Source organism: Lycium ferocissimum, chromosome 1 (genome assembly GCF_029784015.1).
Source record: "Lycium ferocissimum isolate CSIRO_LF1 chromosome 1, AGI_CSIRO_Lferr_CH_V1, whole genome shotgun sequence".
In the NCBI taxonomy this organism is placed as follows: domain Eukaryota; kingdom Viridiplantae; phylum Streptophyta; class Magnoliopsida; order Solanales; family Solanaceae; genus Lycium; species Lycium ferocissimum.
The window spans coordinates 15,563,693-15,585,459 of record NC_081342.1 but is presented as its reverse complement, the minus strand read 5'-3'; the positions used below and the strand labels follow the sequence as shown (position 1 = coordinate 15,585,459).

Here is a 21,767-nt window from a genome sequence, read left to right as displayed (position 1 = left end):
TTTGTTTAATTATATGAATTTGATGTTCTTAATTTTAATATTTGAAGTTTGTACTTGTTACAGTATATCTATTAAGAACGTGCGTATGATGGCACTAAATTAGTAAATGAATAAGTATCAAAAGATTTTTAATATTTTAGATTTTTATTTAATATCAACACAAAATACGTCTTAAATAATGATTGTTAAGAGATAAAAATTTAAGTAAAATAAACTATCATAATTCATAATTTTGTTGTTTGGTACTATAATAGACAGAATAAGTTTTTGTCCGTAACTGGCAAGATGAGGACTGAGGAGGTGGTTTCAAATCCAGCCACGTCTTAGCAAGGTTGCTGCATTGTGAAGAACTCGTGTTTTCCTACTCTGCATTATTTCCTTTATAATGTACCACTACTGTTAATTTTTTTCACTTTGCTCTCTGGAATAATTTATGTATCTTCACACAATTTGCGATGTTTCTACAAAGTTGACAAATCTTTTTCAAGATTGATTTACGCTTCCAACCACACACCAAGATTTATCAAGATACTAAGGATCATAATTCATATCACAACTTCCAAATCTCCATGATGATTTACTTGTAATTAATCTGCACAAAACAAGACTAATTTGCCCAATAATTGGACCTTGCCTTCTACAGTTTTATACGGCCCCATGCTTCAAAGCTTTCCACTTTGAGCTAGTATAATTAGAACAATAAATCCGTCTTGATTAAGCAGCCTCACGCTAATTGGCAAAACCAAAACCAAACATGTGGAGTAATTACTCAAAAGAGTGTAAGCACTGAACATGATCAACTTTTCTGTTTGGACACTTTTTGAAATCAAAAGAAGTTCCCAAATTTTTTTGATGACACACTTTTGTTGAAATTCACAGCTGCCTTGAGGTGCTTTTGCAACTAAATTGTTCTGGAAACAGTACAAAATTATAAAATTGTTTTTGCAACTAAATTGTTCTGGAAACAGTACAAAATTATAAAATTGTACTATCACCATATCCAAGTAAAAATGGGAGCTTATAAGAGCTGCATCTTGTGACCAGAAAGTCACAAGTTCAAACAGTGAAAATTATTTCTGGTAAAAATACAAGACAAGATTGAATATAAAACTATATAGACCCTATTTAATTTGACTCCTTCCTAAATTTCGTACATAGTTAGAGCTTAGTGCAAAGGAATGTCCTTTGTTATATTGTATACGAATTCCTTTTGATCTTTTTCCTTTGAAATATTTCAAAGAACCCAAGACGGCCCACATATTGAAGGCGACCTCCTAGGTGAAGTAACTGTAGCCCTACATGTGTATGGTGAAAATTGTTGCCACAAGGGCTCAAAATCGTCTAACCTCTAAATGGGCATTCCCTTCATTAGTACCTCTTAATTACTTTTTCAAGATCTACTTAGCAACCACCCCATGAGTAGTCTAGTCATGCTATGTATAAATATAAACTTTACCTCAAGAATATATATTTACAAGCCAACTAGCTCCCCATCTCATTGCCTGGCTGTCTCAGATTCTGCTCTAGTCTTATTACCACATTTTTGTCTGCATCTTCCTTTAAAAGTTCTCATAAGTTTGTATTATAACCAAAGACAGGAATCTTTGGTGCATTACAGACAGCACAGATAGATTTCTGCTGCGTTGTCCATTTGACCAGAAATCTTGTCTCACTCACAGTTACAGTCAAGATTCCACTTTCTTTATAATATATTTCCACCCTAACATGCAGGTGAGCTAGCTTTCTCATCAGATTATCCAATTTGTCACGTTCACATCTATATCTTGGAACTAGCATCCATTATATATGCTGACTTTGTTCATTTATATATACGTACATCTAACAGCTCCTTCAAAAGCTTTTCAAGACTGCAAATGAGACTACTACTTCTAGCTCTAGCCCTTCTATAAGCAAGAAAGAAACTGTCAACAGTAAGTGAAAATAAATCCTCCAAACCCTTCCTTTCTTGCATTTTCTTGTGTCATTTTTAAGAACTTTTATTCACTGATACATGTAACGTAATTCGTACAATATCAGCCAGCAGCTATATAGAATTACTTGCCTTATTGTTTAGATTACTGATTTTACTTGTTATGAGTAACTGACTACTTGTAATTATCTTTTAAATTATCTGGTAATAAACTACCTGCAATTACCTTTTAAGCGAACTGATAGTATAAAAAACTTTTACGTACGTTCTCAAGTGTTTATATAGAAGTTAAACTTTGCTTTCTTTTGATCTGGTTTTTAGATCAGAAGGCGAAATCAAAAGACGGACAGAAGGCGAAATCAAAAGACATTGTTGTTTGGGATCTGTCGGGAGAGTAGTAGAAGAAGAGCTGATGAAAGCAGATCAAGAAGCAAGACTTTCAGCTTATTCAATTTATTGTGCAATAGGAAGGATATTTCCAAGGAGTATTTTTATAGCACAATTCATCTAAGGAGGGTAAGAAGTTGCCATAGAAGGCAACATTTTGAATATTGCATGAAGATGAAAAAAGAGAGTATTAAACGAGGATTAAACTTTTCTCACAAGGCAGGTTCATCAGTAACAGCAAATCATGTTGGAAATACCCAAGTTTTGCCCATTACTGATTCTTCAAGATCGTCATCATCGTCCACAAGGAACGATAAAGATCGATGCTCTGGTGCAGAAAAGAAAGAAAAACCAAAGGGAGATAAAGCGAAAACGATCTCTAAGATGAAAGAGCTACTAAGATGGGCTGCTACTAATAAATCAGCTGAGAAGGGAGGCAACTACATAAGCAGAAAGGTGAACATTTCTTCTTTTTATTTCTCAACATCTTTATATCCTATGGAAAATTTATTCTTAGTTGACACAAAAGTTAGACCAAAACATTGTCTAGCATAACCCCACAAATATCTAAATCTTGTTTATAATACAAGTTTAAAAAATGTATTTTTTCTTTTTAAACTCTTGCAACGCATCACATTTTCTCTTATATATAAGATAAGAAGAAATTATATGTTTCATGGTCCATATATATGTCACAACTATATCTTTTCTGCCAATCATGTTTCCACCGTTCCACGACCCCATGCGTGTACATATATATGAATATTCTGGGCATGAAAGAGACGATTTATTCTACTTATGCACGGGGTTTATTCGATGAATAAGAATGGGTTCATTTTAATTTGAACTGGCCCACTCACTTTTCCATCTGTGTAAATAAAAATATAATGCTTACCGAGATTCTATAACGGTGCTAGGACTAGAAGTATAAAGTAAAAGATGGGTTTTTAAGTAATAGTATTTAGGCTACAAAATCTATTTTTAATACTAACTTTAGGAACAATTTCAGACGAACAAAATTAACTGAAACCATTAACATAAAAAAAATTCATTAAAATATGTCAAAATAATGGAATTTCAAATTAATGATTTCATTAACTAGGTAACTGCTCCCTCTTTTGCCACATTTATATATATAGTCAACATCCAACAACAAGCCTAAACAGAAGGATATACTTCTGAAAGTCCAAAGGCCAATTAGTTATTTTAATTGATTGGCCAAAAGCGAATTTAAAGATATTTTGTTAGTTAAATTAAACCTAGTCATTTGGCAAATATATACACATTTTTAAAAAAACTAAAATATTTTTATGTAAAATATGACCATTTGAGGAAATTGATTACTTCTAATATGTGTCTGAGGAAAAGAATTAAAATGTAATTGCAGGTCTCATTTGAACAGACCAGCGTTAAAGGCTACCAGATGATGATCAAATAATTATTTAAAATTAGCTTTCGATGGGTTGAAAGTTGAAAACTTGCTCTCATTTCAATGGAATCCAAAAAAAATAATGAACAATCCATTAAAATCAATTTTATTTGAACTCAACTCCCATCCACTTAGATCATAAATTGAACTGGATCACCACTGACTCTGAATGTAAGACTCCTATAACCGTTATACTAGTGTTTTTTGTTGGTTAATTGATTCAAGTATGATCATTATAACTTTAATATTTACGATAATCAATTATTAAACTGAACTATGTATTTAGAGTTATAGACTAAAAGCCAGAATTTTACAATATAAAAGACAAAAAGTATTAAGAATCCTCGTGTACAATTGTTGACTAATCGCATTTTATCGGAAAAGATAATCATATTTAACATTTTGGTCATTTGTAATTTATGAGCAACTATTATTTTGGAGTGACAAAAACACACTCAAATTTATATTTAAAGTAAAATTTAATTACTTTAAGGTGGCAAAAAATATTGATTTTACTAATGTATATAAAGGTTGATAATATACGGGAAATTGAATTTTCTTAAATTAGATTTTGTGCTTCGATAAATCTATAAATCTGATTAATTCCTGTTTCTTTTTTGAACAGTTGTGGTGCTAGAGCTATGAAGACTATAAGAACCAATGGCGACCTATACATATCATCAATAAATCGCACGTTCTGGCCTGTGCAGTAATTGATGAGTAGCTACAAATTTGATAAACTATCAGATGTATTTGTGCAGTAATTGATGTAAAATCTATCAGAGACAATCAGGGAATTTTAGAGGGCAGATTAATGTAACATCGATTCCATATGTGTAGTTTGTCAATTGATCTTCTAACGAATTACAATATAATAATTCCAATTCCAATTCCAATTCATATTAAAGAAAACATTACTTAATCATAATTATCTTTTCTGCCAATTAAACGTGTTTTTAAATTGTAATTAGATCGTCATGTTGTGTACATATATATGAATATCCTCAAAGTTTAATGAAAAGAAGACATAGCCTTTATTCTACTTACCAACCAGGGGTGTATCCAATGAATAAGCTATGGGTTCGTTTTGGCTAGCTATGCATATATGTCAAAAAAATTCATTAAATATGTCCAAAATAATAGATTTTGAACCCAGTAAATTTAATAAAAGTAGATACAAACAACAAAAATTCAACCTCCTCCATGCTTCAAGAATAGGATCCGAGAACCCCATTCAAATTCGAGCAGACCGTATTAACCATGCGTAAATATATAGTCAACATCCAACAACAAGCCTGGGAGGCTGGACCGAAGGATGTTGCTATATACAACAATGTGAAAGCCCAAAGGCCAATTAGGTTGCTTTAGAGGTGGATGTGATCGGCCAAAAGAGAATTTAAAGGGTTTGCTGTGAATTTTAACTAAGCCTATTATTTTTGGCTCGAACTATATATACACATTATTAAAAAAAACTAAAATATATATACTCCATATATGTAAAATATGACCATTTGCTAGGAAATTGATTACTGCGTCTATACATGATGGCTATATACGTGTGTCTAAGGAAAAGAATTAACACATGTAATTGCAGGTATTCAACTTCCGGAACAGACCAGCATTGAAGGCAGTACCAGATGATGATCAACTGAGTAATGACTCTCCCAAAATTAGCTTTAGATGGGAGGTTGAAAGTTGCTCCACAACTTGCTCTGCTTACTCTGCCATGTCAATGCCTAATCCATCAACAAAGAATAATGAACAATCCATTAAAATCAATTTTACTTCTGCAAACTCAACTCCCATCCACTCAGATCAGTGCCCTGCTGCCGCTGCTAAATTGAACTGGATCACCACTGACTCTGAATGTAAGACTCCTTAACCGTTATACTAGTTTTTTTTTTTTTTTGTTGGTTAATTGATTCAAGTATGATCATTGCACTTTAATATTTACGATAATAAAGTTATTAAACTGAACTATGTACGAATTGCTCAGATAATATAAAATGACTGAAAAGCCAAAATTTCGGCTTGGACAATACAAAAGACAAAAAGTAAGAAGAATCCTCGTGTACAATTGTTGACTAATCGCATTTTATCGGACAAAAGACAATCAAAGCTGACGCTGAAATTTAACATTTTGGTCATCTGTACTTTATGAGCAACTATCTATTTTATGTGACAAAAAATACGTAATTTTAACTGTTAAAGTTGAGCAAAATTTAGTTACTTTAAGGTGGCAAAAAATATTGATTTTACTAATGTAGTGGATAAAGGTTGATAATATACGGGAAATTGTATTTTCTTAAATTAGATTTGTGCTTCGATAAATCTATAAATCTGATTAATTCCTGTTTCTTTTTTGAACAGTTGTGGTGCTAGAGCTATGAAGACTATAAGGACCAATGGCGACCTATACATATCATCAATAAATCGCACGTTCTGGCCTGTGCAGTAATTGATGAGTAGCTACAAATTTGATAAACTATCAGATGTATGGCTTGTGCAGTAATTGATGAGCAGCTAGAAATTTGATCCTATCAGATGTACTAATGAGTAAGAATTTTGGGGGGCAAATTAATGTAACATCGATTCCAATTATGTGTAGTTTGTCTATTGATCTTCTAACGAATTACTCAAACCAATTTTCTACTCTTTAATAATTCCAATTCCAATTCATATTAAAGAAAACAGAATTATGATAGTACTACATTAGAAGCATTTATTTGTAGAGGATTTTACAAATTAAACTTTAGAAGTATTTTAAATTGTAATTAGATCGTCATGTTGGGGAAAAAAGCAATAACATACGACAAAGGCAGCAGTGAAAGAAATACTCAAAGTTTAAATTTGTCAAACTATTTAAACGAAGAGAAGACAAACAAATTCAAGCACAGATGGTGTACGGACAATATGCATACCAGCCAACAAAAATATGGAGAAGCAGAACATAATCAAACGTCACAAAGATTTGTGTGGAAACTTCTTCAAGGTGAAGAGTAAAAACCACGGGACCTCAACTTACAAAGCTCCATTAAATCAATCAACATAAGTTACAATAGTTCTCTAAATTGGCCACAAACCAAGTGTCGAACCAAGTTCAACAATAGAAACAAGATTGCACCAAAACTAAAGAAGAAAAAGAGAAAAATCACTCATTCACGAGCTACTGTTCACGGCCCAGAAACTGTAGATACAAACAACAAAATTCAACCTCCACCATTCAAATCGAAGAATAGGAAATTGAGAACCCCAAGTTCAAATTTGAGCACCACCTGTTAGGGTATATACCATTAATCATGCGTATAGATATGGTATATTCTAACAATTGTCATGGTTAAAAGTCTAAGTGAGAGATTGTTGGAATATATACAATTAACCATGTGTTTGGATCTAGTATTTATTATAGAACAATTATTTATTCAATTTTTAATAAAGAGTTAAATAGATCTTATACTATTATGTGTGTCCTTTACTTATATATTAGATGATTTAGTGTAAAGAGTTTAGCTTAGACACGGAAGATTATATTAAATCATCGGTTTCTTATAAGTATAAAGTTTATGTTCACAATCTAAGATGGAAATTGGACAAAGCCATCGGGATGATTGTAGCACGAGATTAAAATATAATTTATCTTGATTATGGGAATGAGTTTATTCCAACTTCTTGTGCTAGTACATTTTGTGTGTATTGAACGGACCAAGTAGAGATAAGTGTTTTTGTACTGAATATATAAAACAACCTCTCTAGCTCATTACATGTACTTATACTATTAATTTTGATATGATTATTATGATCAATGTCATTTGTTCATTATTTTGATTTATTAAAAAGTGCGACTCAATTGTGAGTCAATATATTCTTGATAAATTGGATAATAGCAAAATACATTTGTGAAATAATAATTAGTTGATAGAATCCATATCTTGACTTTGAGATTGATGATATCCCTTTATGGATGCTTATAAGTCTCATGTGAAACCCCCCGCAGTGATTTTGTATCCGTCACATGATATAAGTTAAGCGAAAATATAAAGGATTTAATTAGTCAATAAATTAAATTGTCGAATTTAATTTAATTGATTGGTATCCGTAATCTTAACATGGGGAGTTAAATAAGATTTAATGAAAGATTTCGAAATTAAACTGAGGGGTGCAATTACTGTTTTTTAGTGGAATAAATTGTAATTTATTGTGGTAGGATTAACTCATTCATATTCCGAATTAATACCACAATTGGAAGTCTCGTTATTAAATTTGCAGTCCCTGCTATGCCTAATTATTCTTGGACTTGGAAAATAATATTATTGGGGGAAAAGCAAACCCACGCATTTTGGACTAGGATTTGCACCCTAAAACGTGGTTATATATAAATTGCTTTTCAGCTCTAAGTGACACACCTTTTTTTCCTAGCCGTAATACTCGCTACTCGGGTATTCTTTTTCATAGAATACTTAGGTCAATGACAGAAGACTGCAGACCGTGGAACTAAAGGAAGATCGCGTGAATGCTTGAACGTTCAATTTGCAGTCGCGGTCACGCTTCAAGAGATAAGTATTTATTTTATGTTTGATTAAAATCTTGATTATGTGTTATCTATATTACATGTAAGTTCTATTCTAGCTATTTGCTTCTGCTTTTATGCCTACATTCCATCACCACCAACAGTTAACGAGTCGAAAAATACAATTTGAAGCAGACCGCTTAAGCAAAATTTTTCTGAAGTAAAAGAACACAACTTGTTGTTCTTTGTCGCAAGATATGCTTTCCAGAATGTTATCCTTGTCTAGTTTTCTTTCTTCATAGGCTACTATAGTTGGTTAAATTAGTCTTATGTGAAATATTTCAAAAAGTGGCAGATGATCCTCTTCGACATTTTGGAGTGCCCTTTTTTTAATCTTTTACTATCAATTGAAATGACCATTTCATGTCGTCTGTCAATTTTTTTCCTTTAAAAACATGCTTTGGAAGCAAAGAATACGTCTTTGACAAACCAACTCAGATCTTGTGAGGATACTTCTCTGCTTCGTTCTGAGTTTGTTTCTTTAAGGAAGTATTCTCTACTGTGAAAAATGGTGTTTGTCCTTAAACTAGTACTCAGACAGATACTGTAATTATTTTTGTTCTTTCTTTCTTTATTTTCCCCCAATCTAGTCTAGCTCATTTTCTTGAAACTTCAACATAATAGGTTGGAATTTCACCTGTAAAAAGTTCAAACTCCATATGATTGGAGTTCCACATGAAGTGAGTTTCGAACTCTAGTACTTTATGTTGGAGTTTCGCATATACAATCTTCGAACTCAAGCGTACTATGCTAGATTTTTTTCGTGTTTTGTCTAGTGGTAGTTCTTATCCAATCTTTAATTTCGTATTAAAAACAATTATTTTTCGATTACATTTGAAACAGCGGTTGTTTTGCAATTACAGATCCAAAAAATAATTATTTACAAATTTTATCCGAAATTTAACTACTCTATTCAAATTTCAGAAGACTTGGCTTCAAGGCTCATAAGAATTAAATGAATCTTTGAAGAAATAATCAAAACAGTCTCACACCCAATCGCTTAAATTAAAAATAGCTTGCTAATCTATAATATATACACTTTGTATGTAATCTATGTATATCTACTAGAAAAAGTAAACAGTAATACATTGGGAAACTTACATAAATATACCCTTTGGCCAACTATTTGACCAACATGATCGAAATTTACACTATCTATATACTTCGGCTTTATATGTTGTGTATAGGTATTGACGATGCCAATGTAGATAGAAATTCTTGCTCATGCTTTTGTCAAATTATAATACAGTTTAAGATATCGTCCCACAGAAATTGAAACAATTATGCTACGGATTTAGATTATCTTCTTTAATATTTAGGAGGATCGAAATTATGAGAGAGTGAAATTTTGTAAAATTTGAAAGGTAAAGAAATTGAATGAGTACAAATTTTTAAGAAGGAGTTGGGAATCCTTGAATTCACTTGATAAGATTATTATAACGTAATTTTGATTCTATTATTATTTCTCAAAAGAATAATTGCTTATTTCTAATACAATTATATTTTCACTTAAAGGTAACTATTTAAAACACCTCTTTCGATTAGTGTAATTAAATACTTTGCAATTAGTGATATAAGAACATAAATACTTTCTCGTTCGAGTTGTACCAATTATAACAAAAACCTCTTTCGATTAGTTTTTGCTGAGTAAATAGACTTAATCAAATCACTTTCTTTTCCGGATAAGAGTTGAAATAAATAAGACTACAATACTAGTAAGTAGATGTAATAAAATTAGCTTGTCCAATAACTATCTTACGTTTAATCAATTGCTGTAACGAATTTTGTTTCTTTCAAATACAAAATCAGCACAACAATGATTATGAAATAGTAAAAGACCTCCTTACTTTGGTACAAAAAGATAGAAATTTGGATAGCTTCTCGACAAGAAAATAATAAAACCACATATACATTATAATAACTTATCAAAGCTTTTTCAAGTCGTCCCAACATAAGTAGTTACTCCATTATAGAGTAAATAAACTTACTACTAAGAAGAAATAAGGACATTTCGTATAAGAGAAAGAAATATTAAGGGTACCAAAATGTTAAGCTAAAAGAGTATGTCAAAGATTGGTTCTTTTTCTGTTTTCCCGGATGCCTTCTCCTTACACAAATGTGTCCTATTTATAGCAATTCAAGTGTAGGCAAGATAACCTTCTGTCGCGACATCAAATGTCGTTGTTGTTGCATTGGTAATTATTAGTTACTTTACTGTTGTGACCACAAATGTTGTTGATGCGTCATGACATGGTTTCTTCTTTGTTTCCATGATTCATCATCAGATGCCTTCTTTCTCTTCTTGTGTTCTTCTTTTAATAATCTTTCCCTGCAAGTTTGTTAGTAAATGTGGGATATAAATATATATTATTCATGATTTTATTTAAAATCTTTATTTTTTTACATATGAAAATACATGAATAATTTATACTTATCAGGTATGTATAGTATATGTATATTTAGTATAAAGTGTACACTTCAACTTTATATGTTGTGTATATATATGTATATGTATATTTAGTATAAGTATACACTACCTATATATTATGTAAATAATTTGTAAACTAGATGGCTGAATGGTATTTGGTTGTTATTTTTTCATTTTTTTTTCTTGTGTTGATCACCCTTCAAACACACTGGTCTTTAATTTTTGCACATCAAATTGGTGATCTATAATTTTTGTCCTTTTCTTAAAAAAGTGGCTGAAAATACTCCGAGGTTCTGAATTCGAACTTTCGCTCAGTAAAAACGAAAAAAGAATTTCGCAAGGCAAGGCTTTCACAAAACCTCTACCTTAGGGCCTAACATTTGCCTCAAATTAAGCCTATTCGGGCAAAAGTTAGGCCTTAACTGCCTTAAGACCTAACATTTGCCCAAAATTAGGCCTATTCGGGCAAAAGTTAGGCCTTAACTACCTTAAGGCAAACTTGCCTTAAGACCTAATTTTGGACAAAACTTAGCCTTAAGGCCTGACTTTTGTCCGATTATGCCTAATTTTGCTACGAAACTCTATCTTGCGATTTTTTTTTTTAACTGAGCTGGGATTCGAACCCAGAACCTCAAGATATTAGGCGAAGAATAAAAATTAAAGATCAGCAATTTGAGGGTCAAAAATTAAAGACCAGTCCCGAAAGGACAATCGTGCAAATTGCCCTAATCTTTTCTCTAAATCTGCATCAGCTAAGATCCTAATATTTCGGCCTTTCTAAAACGGGCTCACATTAGGCCCAAAACTCCTCATGTTTTAAAATGTTTAATCCAGGTGGCTGTTACTTAGTAGTTAAGGGTTTAGCTTACTTGGTTACAAATTCTTCTTCTCTCAAACACACACACAGACTCAAAAAGGGTTTTAGGGTTGTTGTTGGTGTTTGCATTAGATTAGAAGAATGGATAGATACCAAAAAGTAGAAAAACCGAAACCCGAATTACCGATAAACGAGAATGAGATCCGAATCACTTCACAAGGTTTGGTTCGTAACTACATCACCTACGCCACTACTCTTCTTCAGGTACCAACCATTTCCATTTCCATTTTTCTCCTTTCACTTTGTTTTTTGTCATAATCAAATATCCGTTGAGTTATGCAGGTATTAGTTACTTGTTAGTAAATATAGGTATTATTTTATGCAGGGATTAGTTATTCCACCTTCTATCGTGCATAAAGTAATACATAGATTTTCTCATAACTTAATATGTATTAGTTATGCGGATTTCTAAATTGCAAATCAAACACCGTATTAATTTATACTTGAATAACTTACCTCCTAACCAGCTATCAAATGTGGTATTACTTATGCTGAAATTAATACCTGCATAACTCACCTCAAACCAGCTAAAAAACGACCCGACGAACCCTTAGTGAATTCGTTTGGTTATTAAGTGCTGGATTCTCATGTATTTTTTTCAGTTATTTCCTGCTATATAAATGGAATAGTTGAATATGCTGAACGAATGGATACAAATTATTTATAGAGCTAACCTCAGCTATTTTCGAGTGTATTGTGCCTCAAATTCCTTCCCGTTAATGTAGACGATTGCAAAGGCATTATTCAGATTATTGTTATTAATGTAGACCTATTGGAAAGTCATTATTCAGATTAGTGTTGTTAACGCAGATGTGTTGCAAAATCATTATTCAGGTTATTGCAGTTTGGATCGTTATTGTGCTTATGATATTTATTTGAATTGTGAATTTAAAATGGTACTTGGAGCTTATACGGATATAATGTAGCTTATGTTACTATATTAATCTTTCAACTTTATCATTAATTCAATAGGCTATGTTACTGATTGTGCAATTTATGGAAGTACACTATGGACATAGTTAACATTTGATAAAAGGAAAAAAAAAAAAGATCTTGATTAACAAGGGGAGACAGAGTATGGAGAAATGAAAATCTCTGCGAGATTTGAAGTGGCTGCTTGTGTACATTTATGTACAAGACTATTTGCACCACACGAACACAGCTAGGAATGAATTTCTCATGGCCATAAACTGATTAAGTGGCTGTTTTGACATATACGACTATGTGACTCTGCTTTGCAATGCGAAATATGAGGTTAACTTTTGCATTACTAGCAGCCTGCTTGCCTAATTTGACGCATATCAAGGTCAAATGACTGTAAATTTCCTACGGTGCAGCAAATATAAAATTAAAAGGTTGAGGAAAAGGAAATGGGTGTTTCTGTTATTGCTGATGCAGATTAGAGTACTGCTGGTTTTTTCTAGGCCTTGGAGAATTTCCCAGTGTATATCTAACCCAAATTAGCAGGTTAAAGTTTTCTGCTAATTCGAAATATGTTTCTTGAAGCAAGCTGCACTAAACTGTTTGACAGAAGTTTGCTGGTCTCACAAACCTTATTTGTCCCGGTGTAATTTAACTCTCGACTTCACCATCAGTATTTCACATTCCGAAAATATGATTGTGTCAAGTACCCAACATGAGTGGTTATAACCAATCAATCAATCACTACACTTGAATTCTATGTTGGTTGTAGTGGCAATATGAATTCCGTATATTCATTTCAATCTATTCACGTCATTTCATTCCAATATTAAATAATTTGCTATTTAAGAAAAATAAACTTTTTGAAATCAAAGGCTTTATGAGTCCTTATCCCTACACTAACATATTAGTCGACCATGAAAAGACTGGGACTTCAGATCTAATGCAAGTGTAACAACAATATCATAATCTTAAACCTCATCTACTTGTTATCACATATAGATTCTTTACTTCCATGGTGTACTGCTCTTAGCTAAATCAGCATAAAATTGTGAGACTTGGATTTTTTCAGACTTTCCTGCATAACCTCTTTTAACAATTTCGATCATCATAGTGTCACATCTAGGGATCTGTGTATTTGGAGGTCTAATTAGAACATTGCGAACCATTTTAGATGGTGTTCTAATCTCATATGATTTTGCATGGCCACACGGTAGTCTTAACATCCCTATCTTTGCAGCTCTCATCTTGTGGATATGTAGTGCTTCTAAGGCTCAATATTTACTCTTTTATGACATTGCTAGGGATGTAATTTACACATATCATGCATATAACATCCTTTATGGAATTTCACTATTGATATTATTGGTTAGCTCATCCATTACCAGGTTAAACAAGTACAGGCTTTAAGGAGTGGTAATATGTAGATTAAATTCCTTTCTTCCCTTGTTTTTGGTGGGAGTATTTACTTGGTTAATTTAGCCTTTGCAACGATTTCTGTTAGTTGCTAATACAAAGTTCTTATCATAAATGGCTGTTCAGGAGAGGCATGGGAAAGAGATTGTCTTGAAAGCAATGGGTCAGGCAATTAGCAAAACAGTTGCTATAGCAGAGATCATTAAGGTAGCTTTCTCTGGTTTAGATGGTTTTCTTCCTCTACTTCTACTATTCCTCTTCCTATTTTACCATATTAAGGTGCAATTCAATGATCTTAATCTCAAAATTAGGGTTAAACTCAACGATCTTAATCTTTTGCAGAGAAGAATGCCTCAACTGCATCAAGACACTGCTATCAGCTCAGTAAGCATAACAGATGTATGGGAGCCTCTTGAAGAGGGTCTTTTGCCGTAAGTTTCACCGCTCATTGACTCTCATAATATTTTCTTTACTGTGTATATACCTAAGCATGAATAGCATGTTGTACTAATTTCTGGAAATTGGTTTCTGCGATAAAGTGTGGAGCAGACCCGGCATGTTTCAATGATTTCAATCACGTTGTCAGCAAAAGAACTGAACAAAAATTCCGCTGGGTAACTCTCTGCCTTTGTCTGATTCTATGAATGTTGCTACCCCTGTTATTTGACAATGCAGCCTGCCAACTGTTCAATGATCGTTATTTGAATTGTTTTTTCTTATGGCAGTTCCTGTATTTTTTTTGGTGTCTTCTCACTGAAAATATGTGGTTTTAACTGATTATTATCTTACTCTTCATGGTCCAAAATGCAACTTTGTTTTCATAGGTATCAAGCTCCTTCTGAGGTTGAACAGATAAAGCCAAGGTATAATAATTACCAGCCTCAACAGCAGCAACAACCACCAAGACAAACACGTCAAGTCTATTATGCTGGTAATGAAGGTAATGAGGCACCGAACAAAATCACTAAACAAAGAGTATTTGCAGAATTGAACTCGACTTAAGTGGAAATTTGCATAACATCTTGAATCACTACAACTTTATTTTAGATTCATATGGACGAGGACGAGGTCGTGGTAGAGGGAGGGGACGTGGTTGGAGCAGAGGTGGATATGGAAACTATCAAGGTGTTCTTCCGTTACTTAAGATCTCTGTGAAGTAATGTGCTCATTAGATGCAGCGATGATGTAAATGTTTAATCTGTGCTACTTTTATTTTAATAGATAATGGTGGTTACTCAAACTATGGTCGAGAAAATGGCGGCTACTCAAATTGGGGCCGAGGAAATGGTGGCTACTCAAACTATGGTCGAGAAAATGGTGGTTACTCAAACTCTGGTCGAGAAAATGGCGGTTACTCAAACTCTGGTCGAGAAAATGGCGGTTACTCAAACTCTGGTCGAGAAAATGGTGGTTACTCAAACTATGGTCGAGAAAATGGCGGTTACTCAAACTATGGTCGAGAAAGCGGTGGTTACTCAAATTATGGCCGAGGTGGGGGCCGCGGTGAATGGGGATATCGTGGTAAATATACTTCTGGAGTTACCATTTTGTACTGCCTGCACGGATACTTTCTTGGGTTTTTTTTTTTTAACTATGATATTTCTTATAATGTTATATTTTATTTCTGTTAATCTTGTTTTATACATATGAACTCAGGCTCTGGATATGGAAGAGGCGGCGGTGGAGGTGGCAGAGGTTATGGCCGTGGACGCGGACGCATGGGCCTCCGTCCAAGAGGTGGCGGCGACCAGGCTTAGTTGGGAATTGGCACTTTAGGTTTTGCAAACTTGCCTTGGCTTAGTGGTTCTCCTGTTCAAAATATGTCTAAAGAAAAGCATGAAAAAAAAAGTTCCTTATTAAAAACAGAAAAGAAAAAGAACAGCATGAAATTGTGGGTTGTTTTATATGTGGTCATGCAGTGATTGTGTTGTTTTCAACATCGTCGAATGTGGAAAAGCTTATATCCTCTATTTGCTTTTAAAGAAAGCCAAGGTCAAGTAGCCAATTTTTGACTGCTATCTATTTGATTCACTGTGGTTGCAATGTCGTTGCTGTATTTATTCAAGTGTAGCTTATTTTTTCCGTGTCTTTTTCTGATATTTCATTTCCCTTGGGACTATACGTAGTGGGCCATCGATTTGAAGATAGACTTGATAAAAGTGCCAAAACTTCCATTCTATTTTCGGTCAAGTTTAATTATCTCGCATAACATGACCAGGTTCATAAATGTTGTAGGTACAATTTGGTAAAAGCAATGAAAAGCTGGTGACGTAGAGAATTGAACAACATATATTTTTAGCTTTCACTAAATTTGAATAAGCAATCAATGGGTATATCGTCTTATATTGGTTCCTCTAGCTGTATGTGACATTCACTGGAGACTAGTTTCAGGCTTTCAGCCCGTATGGATGGAACCACAATCGTAGTTCCAGGACGCTGTATCCTTTTTTTCCACGCTGGAACTGTTTTTTCTTTACTATGGGTTTTTATGAATTTTTTATTGAGCAAAAGCAAAAAAATAAGAAAATATAAACAAGGACAACTAAAATTGGGATGTGGTGTTCCAATTCTAAGGCAACTTGTTTTAGGGTAAATACTTTTCCACCCGAACACGAAACTACATGATGTATATATGACATGCGTTTGTTAATAGATTTTTTGTATTAATCGTGCAAATTTTACCGCGTAAAATCAATTAATCATGGTAAGTTGATGCTCGTTACTCCCTCCTATCTATTTTACTTGTCATGTTTTTTTTAACGTCCCTTAAGAAAACATTAATTCAAAAATAAATTTGATTAAATATTCCTCATTTATTCTTTGATCTCAATTTTATGATATTCTTTTTTTCACCACATTAATCTCTCTCCACATTTATTGAGTAAGGGTAAAGGTGGAAATTAATAATTATTTATAGCTTGATTCTCCAAAATGACAACTATTTTGGACATCTATTTTTAATAGGAACGACAAGTAAAGGAGGGAGTAGGTATAATAATTAATTATGCGATAAGTTTTTACTATGAGATTATTCTAATACTTGAACCAACAACAATGCCACAAGATTCTTGTACTTAAACCATTTAAAAGTAAAAAAGGAATTTATTGGAAACTACCGACTTTTATATCTGAAAGAGCACAAACTTTCCAGCAGAATACTCCAAAATACTTTTATTTGGGATAACCAGAGAAAGGAAAAGTAAAGCCTTCAACAATGCCTCTCTTTTGGCCACTTTACGCGTATGCTTTCCTCAGAAGAGACGCGAACTGCTATGTATACTGAGAAATGTCTTTAACAGTTTTATGAAAGATGGTAAAAATAATAAATGTGTTGGTGAAAATACAACAGCTTACAATAAATTACAGTTGAAATAAAAATGAATAAAAATAAATAAATAAATATGAATACTGAGGCGCGGATATCTCGCTCTCTTTAAGGAAATTCAAGCCCACTGCGACATAATTTTTGCCAGTCCAGCAGTAATACTCTTGACTTGTCCCCTCCATGATACAATAGCTCGACAACGTCGTACAACTCAACAAACTCTGGACAAGATGTTGAGTTCAAAGCTCCACTAAAAGAACACCTTCCTTCAACTAAATAAAACTCTCTCTTTTCTTATTTTTTCAAGAACTCTCCAGTATTTTTCTACACACCACAAGGTAAGGATGACTAACTATTTGTAGGTGAAGAAATTCATCCTTGAATTGAATTGGAAGAGAAGTGGAAGAGTGGGGTAATAATAAGTGGATAATGAAAGAATTATGATATGAGTTACAAGATATAAAGAGGATGAATGTGGGTGAATAATTAGTTAGAGGTTATAAGAGTAACAAGGAAAATAATAGCCACTTTCAACCTCTTAAATGACAACCAAAGTGCAGCAAATTGATACTCCACAATGAGTCACTTTAATATAATATTTATAATATTAAAATGCTCAAAAATGACCAACAATCCCCCACTCATTTTAATATTAATAATAGAGTTATCACCAACTTAGTTGAAAGTAGACTATTATGCATAATGAAGGTGTGCTCTGCATTGAACCTCCAGAGTAAGTAGTGTGCTCAGCATTAAATTATGACTGCTTAGGGAAATAAAGTATCACTGCTTACACATAATAATCAAGGTGTTGACATAAGCTTTAATAGCCAGCACATTACGGCCTTGTGCTATCCCGGTTTTCATTAGTGTTTTTGAGAACAAGCCCAATTCTCATTGGAAGCGACCTACTTCCACACTCACATAGGTGAAATTTGTCAAGGGTTCTCCTGTAACTTTAACACCCCACTCATGCGAGCTACATAATCTCATTAAGAGTTCATAGACTCAACCTCCACAAACCGTTACAGAATACATGCACTCACACTATAGGGAGGGAATAAATAAAATAGTGCATTTTTCATAACTAATCATCATATAATTTGTTTTTTCCAGTGAACCTGGTTATAGGATTTCTAGTCCTCAGGTTGGGTTTCCTCATATATGACTCATGAATTTATGGGCTTCAATCCCATCCCCCTCGATGTGCTCCAGACTCTTTCTCTTGCAAAGGCCTTTGTTTACAAAATCTGCAAGATTATCACAAGATTTAACACAATCAATATTTATGGTTTATCACTTTTCACAAATGATCTCACACTCTAGTATTTCTCCTTTTGGGCCTGAATTTATCGTCATAATAACAGTTTTATACTCTACCAATAGTATTGGTGCTTTCACAATAAATCAAAATTAAAGGAATTGGTTTCTCAAATAAAATGTTTGCTATAATAAACCTCTAAACCAAGTCACTATTTCGCTAGCTGAAGCTAAGGCAATTAGTTCAGCCTCCATATAATTAGCGATGACAATTTTTTTATTTCTAACACATAGCACCAAGTTTTCTCATCTGCATCAAAAAAATCTTTGATTATAGCAGGATGTATTTTTTTTTTTTTTTATCTAAAACAAGCCACAAATTTTCTTACCAAGTAAATACACCTCGTTTGCTTGTACCTGCTAAGTACTTCTAATGCATATGCAATATCAGGCCAAGTGCAGTCAGTCACATATCTCATATTTAGGCTAGTATACTCCTTTTTGATTTATCACAATTTTTCACTTTGACTTGGAAATAAATAAACACTTAATCTAAAGGAATTGCTCCACATGTACAATCCACAAAATTGTACTTCACAATTTTCTCAACATAATGTGACTGGTTAAGAAATTTTTTATCACATATTTGAAATATTTTTCATTCCATGAATGAAATTTGCCTCACTCAAATTTCTCACATCAAAATGGATGCTACACATATTTTTAGTTTAGTTTAACAACACCATTAGAGCCAAAGATCAACAAATGATCAACCATTGATGCAAAAATAACATGTGAATTTTCAAGATTAATACATGCACTTGCCACACTTTATAAAACAATTTCAAAGATGCAGAAATTAATTTTCATGATAAATATTTTGCTCACTTCTTTAGCCCTCACTATTTTGAGAATTTAAATAACAATTTATACTCTTGAAAAGAAGTATCACTTTATTCAACAAAGTATAAGGTAAAAAGTTTTTTACCTTTCCTCCGCTTGAGTTGAGCAAGTAGAAAAAAAAGTACTTTACCCTTCCATCTCTTATAAAGAGATCTAGCGATGTCGAAGCGGAATGATGTTGACTTCTCCTAGGTTGATATCCGCGATTTTTCAAACTATAATAGAGATGAATCCCCTTAAAATTGTTGGTGAAAATACCACATATTACAATAAATTACAATTGAAATAATAATGAACAAAAATAAATAAATAAATAAATATTCAGGCTGAGGTGCAGATATCTCGCTCTCCTTAAGGAGGTTCAAGCCCACTGCGGTATAATCTTCACCGGTCCAGCAGTAATACTTTTGACTTGTCCCCTCCACGATACAACAGCCCGACAACGTCGTACAACTCAACAAACTCTGGACAAGATGTTGAGTCCAAAGCTCCACCAAAAGAACACCTTCCTTCAAGTAAATAAAACTTTTTTTTCTTACTTTTTCAAGAACTCTCCAATATTTTTCTACACACCACAAGGTATGGATGACTAACTATTCATAGGTGAAGAAATTGACCCTTGAATTGAATTGGAAGAGAAGCCGGAGAGTGGATAATAATGTAGGTAAATAATTGAAGAATTATGGTATGAGTTACAAGACATAAAGAGGATGAATGTGGGTAAATAATGAGTTAGAGGTTATAGGAGTTACAAGGAAAATAATAGCCACTTTTAACCTCCAAAATGAGTCACTTTAATATAATATTTATAATATTAAATTGCTCAAAAATGACCAACAGAATGAGTTTTGGAAGTATTAATTGAATGCTACTACAATTTCATAAATGATTCCCAGGTTATTTTGATAAGAACACCATCGCGATCGCTTACATCATAGACCTTGAATTTTTCAATAGGATACCCTTACACGCACTTTGGATTAAAATTACAAAGAAAAAGCCTCTGATTGGAATAAATCAACAGATCGTTGAAAAGGAACTCTAAACTGGGGTCGACATAATCAGGATTTAGGATCAAGGTAACTCAAAATATTTATTCTTTTAAACCTGTATTACTAAAATATAAAGTAGTTGAATAAAAATACATGTATATTATGAATACATTATACATGTGATTGGCTGATTGCCTGGGTAGGTATATAATTGATTGAAAATGTCAAGTTCCCAAGACTGATATTTTGCAACTGCACTAGATCGACCAACCACGTTCTGTTTTGTTACTCTTTCAGGACACCAAATTACCTTTTACTAAAACACAATATTAAGTTGTAGAATATCTATCAGAGGGTGGTCCTGCCCAATCAAGATCTGTATATTCAAACGATCTGTTCATGACTTTGATCCTCAAAAAGTAATCCTTTACCTAATGCTGACTATATATATCGCCCAAGACAAATAAGTGCTTCAGGACTTTCATTTTTTTTCTAGAAACAAGTGGAGGAAATTTGTTTTCTAGAGACGACTGTTTTAGATGGCAAACATGCGAGCCCCTCGAGGGCCGTCCCTGTCACATTTTTTATTTTCTTTCCTTTGTAATGGATTTTAACGTCCTAAAGAAAATTCATCCGTCTAATCATAATAGTTTCTACTTGTCATTGATGTATATTTAATATATAATAGATATATAATAAGTCTACATATTGATTATACATTAATTATGAATAAAATTTTTAAACATAAAAGATTATTTTTTGTTGTAAGCTTAGCTTTGGTGGATTGTTGTATAATGTAAAAATCCCTCTTTCAACTACAATTTGGTTCCAAAATATTTTTTGGGGCGATGTAATTTTTCTATTGTTTTCTCCAACCAGATTATTGTATTCGTATATTAGTATCTAACAAATCTGTTTACGTAATTTTTACCTATATGAAGTGTTGAAAGATACTTCAGAGTTCAGAGTATCCATACGTTTGAAAAAACCAACCTTAATATCACTTTTTTCGAGAAAAAATGCAACCGATTTTGTCTAACCAAATCCAAACACCATGATTCATGTTTTCTGGAAACAAAACTATTGATCTAAAAAATGTTTTGTAAAAACTAAAGCATCTTCTAACATAATAGCTGCTTCATAAAAAGTGAAATTTATAATTTGAAAATAAGAGTTATTTGCTATAATAGACAAATGTGATTTTATAGTGTAATATTTTTTTTTTTTAACCATCTGTAGATATTAGTTAAACTCTTCATCTATTAAACCTACACAATAAATTGAAGGAAGAAGCCCAGGGGACCACTACTAAAACTTCAACAATTAGCGACG

The 21,767-nt window shown here is 32.9% G+C and overlaps 2 protein-coding genes and 1 long non-coding RNA gene across 4 annotated transcripts in view; 2 read left to right on the top strand and 1 right to left on the bottom strand.

The window, feature by feature from the left end:
- LOC132069094 (uncharacterized) overlaps positions 1–21,767 on the bottom strand; it is a 63,555-nt gene that overhangs the window by 14,434 nt on the left and 27,354 nt on the right. The gene's annotated exons all lie outside the window — the stretch shown is intronic.
- On the top strand, positions 1,488–6,353 carry LOC132069068 (uncharacterized). 2 transcript variants are annotated; one of them, XM_059462613.1, is made up of 5 exons: positions 1,488–1,731; positions 1,847–1,931; positions 2,252–2,773; positions 5,341–5,614; positions 6,117–6,353. In XM_059462613.1, the coding sequence occupies exons 3-5, from the start codon at positions 2,486–2,488 to the stop codon at positions 6,134–6,136; spliced, it is 582 nt and encodes a 193-aa protein (XP_059318596.1). In that variant the 5' UTR covers positions 1,488–1,731; positions 1,847–1,931; positions 2,252–2,485; the 3' UTR covers positions 6,137–6,353. The 2 variants fall into 2 exon arrangements, with proteins under 2 accessions (XP_059318596.1, XP_059318595.1); XM_059462612.1 differs by having other exon boundaries at positions 1,488–1,931.
- Positions 11,618–16,037, top strand: LOC132049956 (glycine-rich cell wall structural protein 1.8-like). Its single transcript, XM_059440947.1, has 8 exons — positions 11,618–11,822; positions 14,082–14,162; positions 14,298–14,386; positions 14,495–14,569; positions 14,780–14,895; positions 15,003–15,080; positions 15,177–15,476; positions 15,612–16,037. Exons 1-8 carry the CDS (start codon positions 11,700–11,702, stop codon positions 15,710–15,712), a joined length of 963 nt encoding a protein of 320 aa, XP_059296930.1. The 5' UTR covers positions 11,618–11,699; the 3' UTR covers positions 15,713–16,037.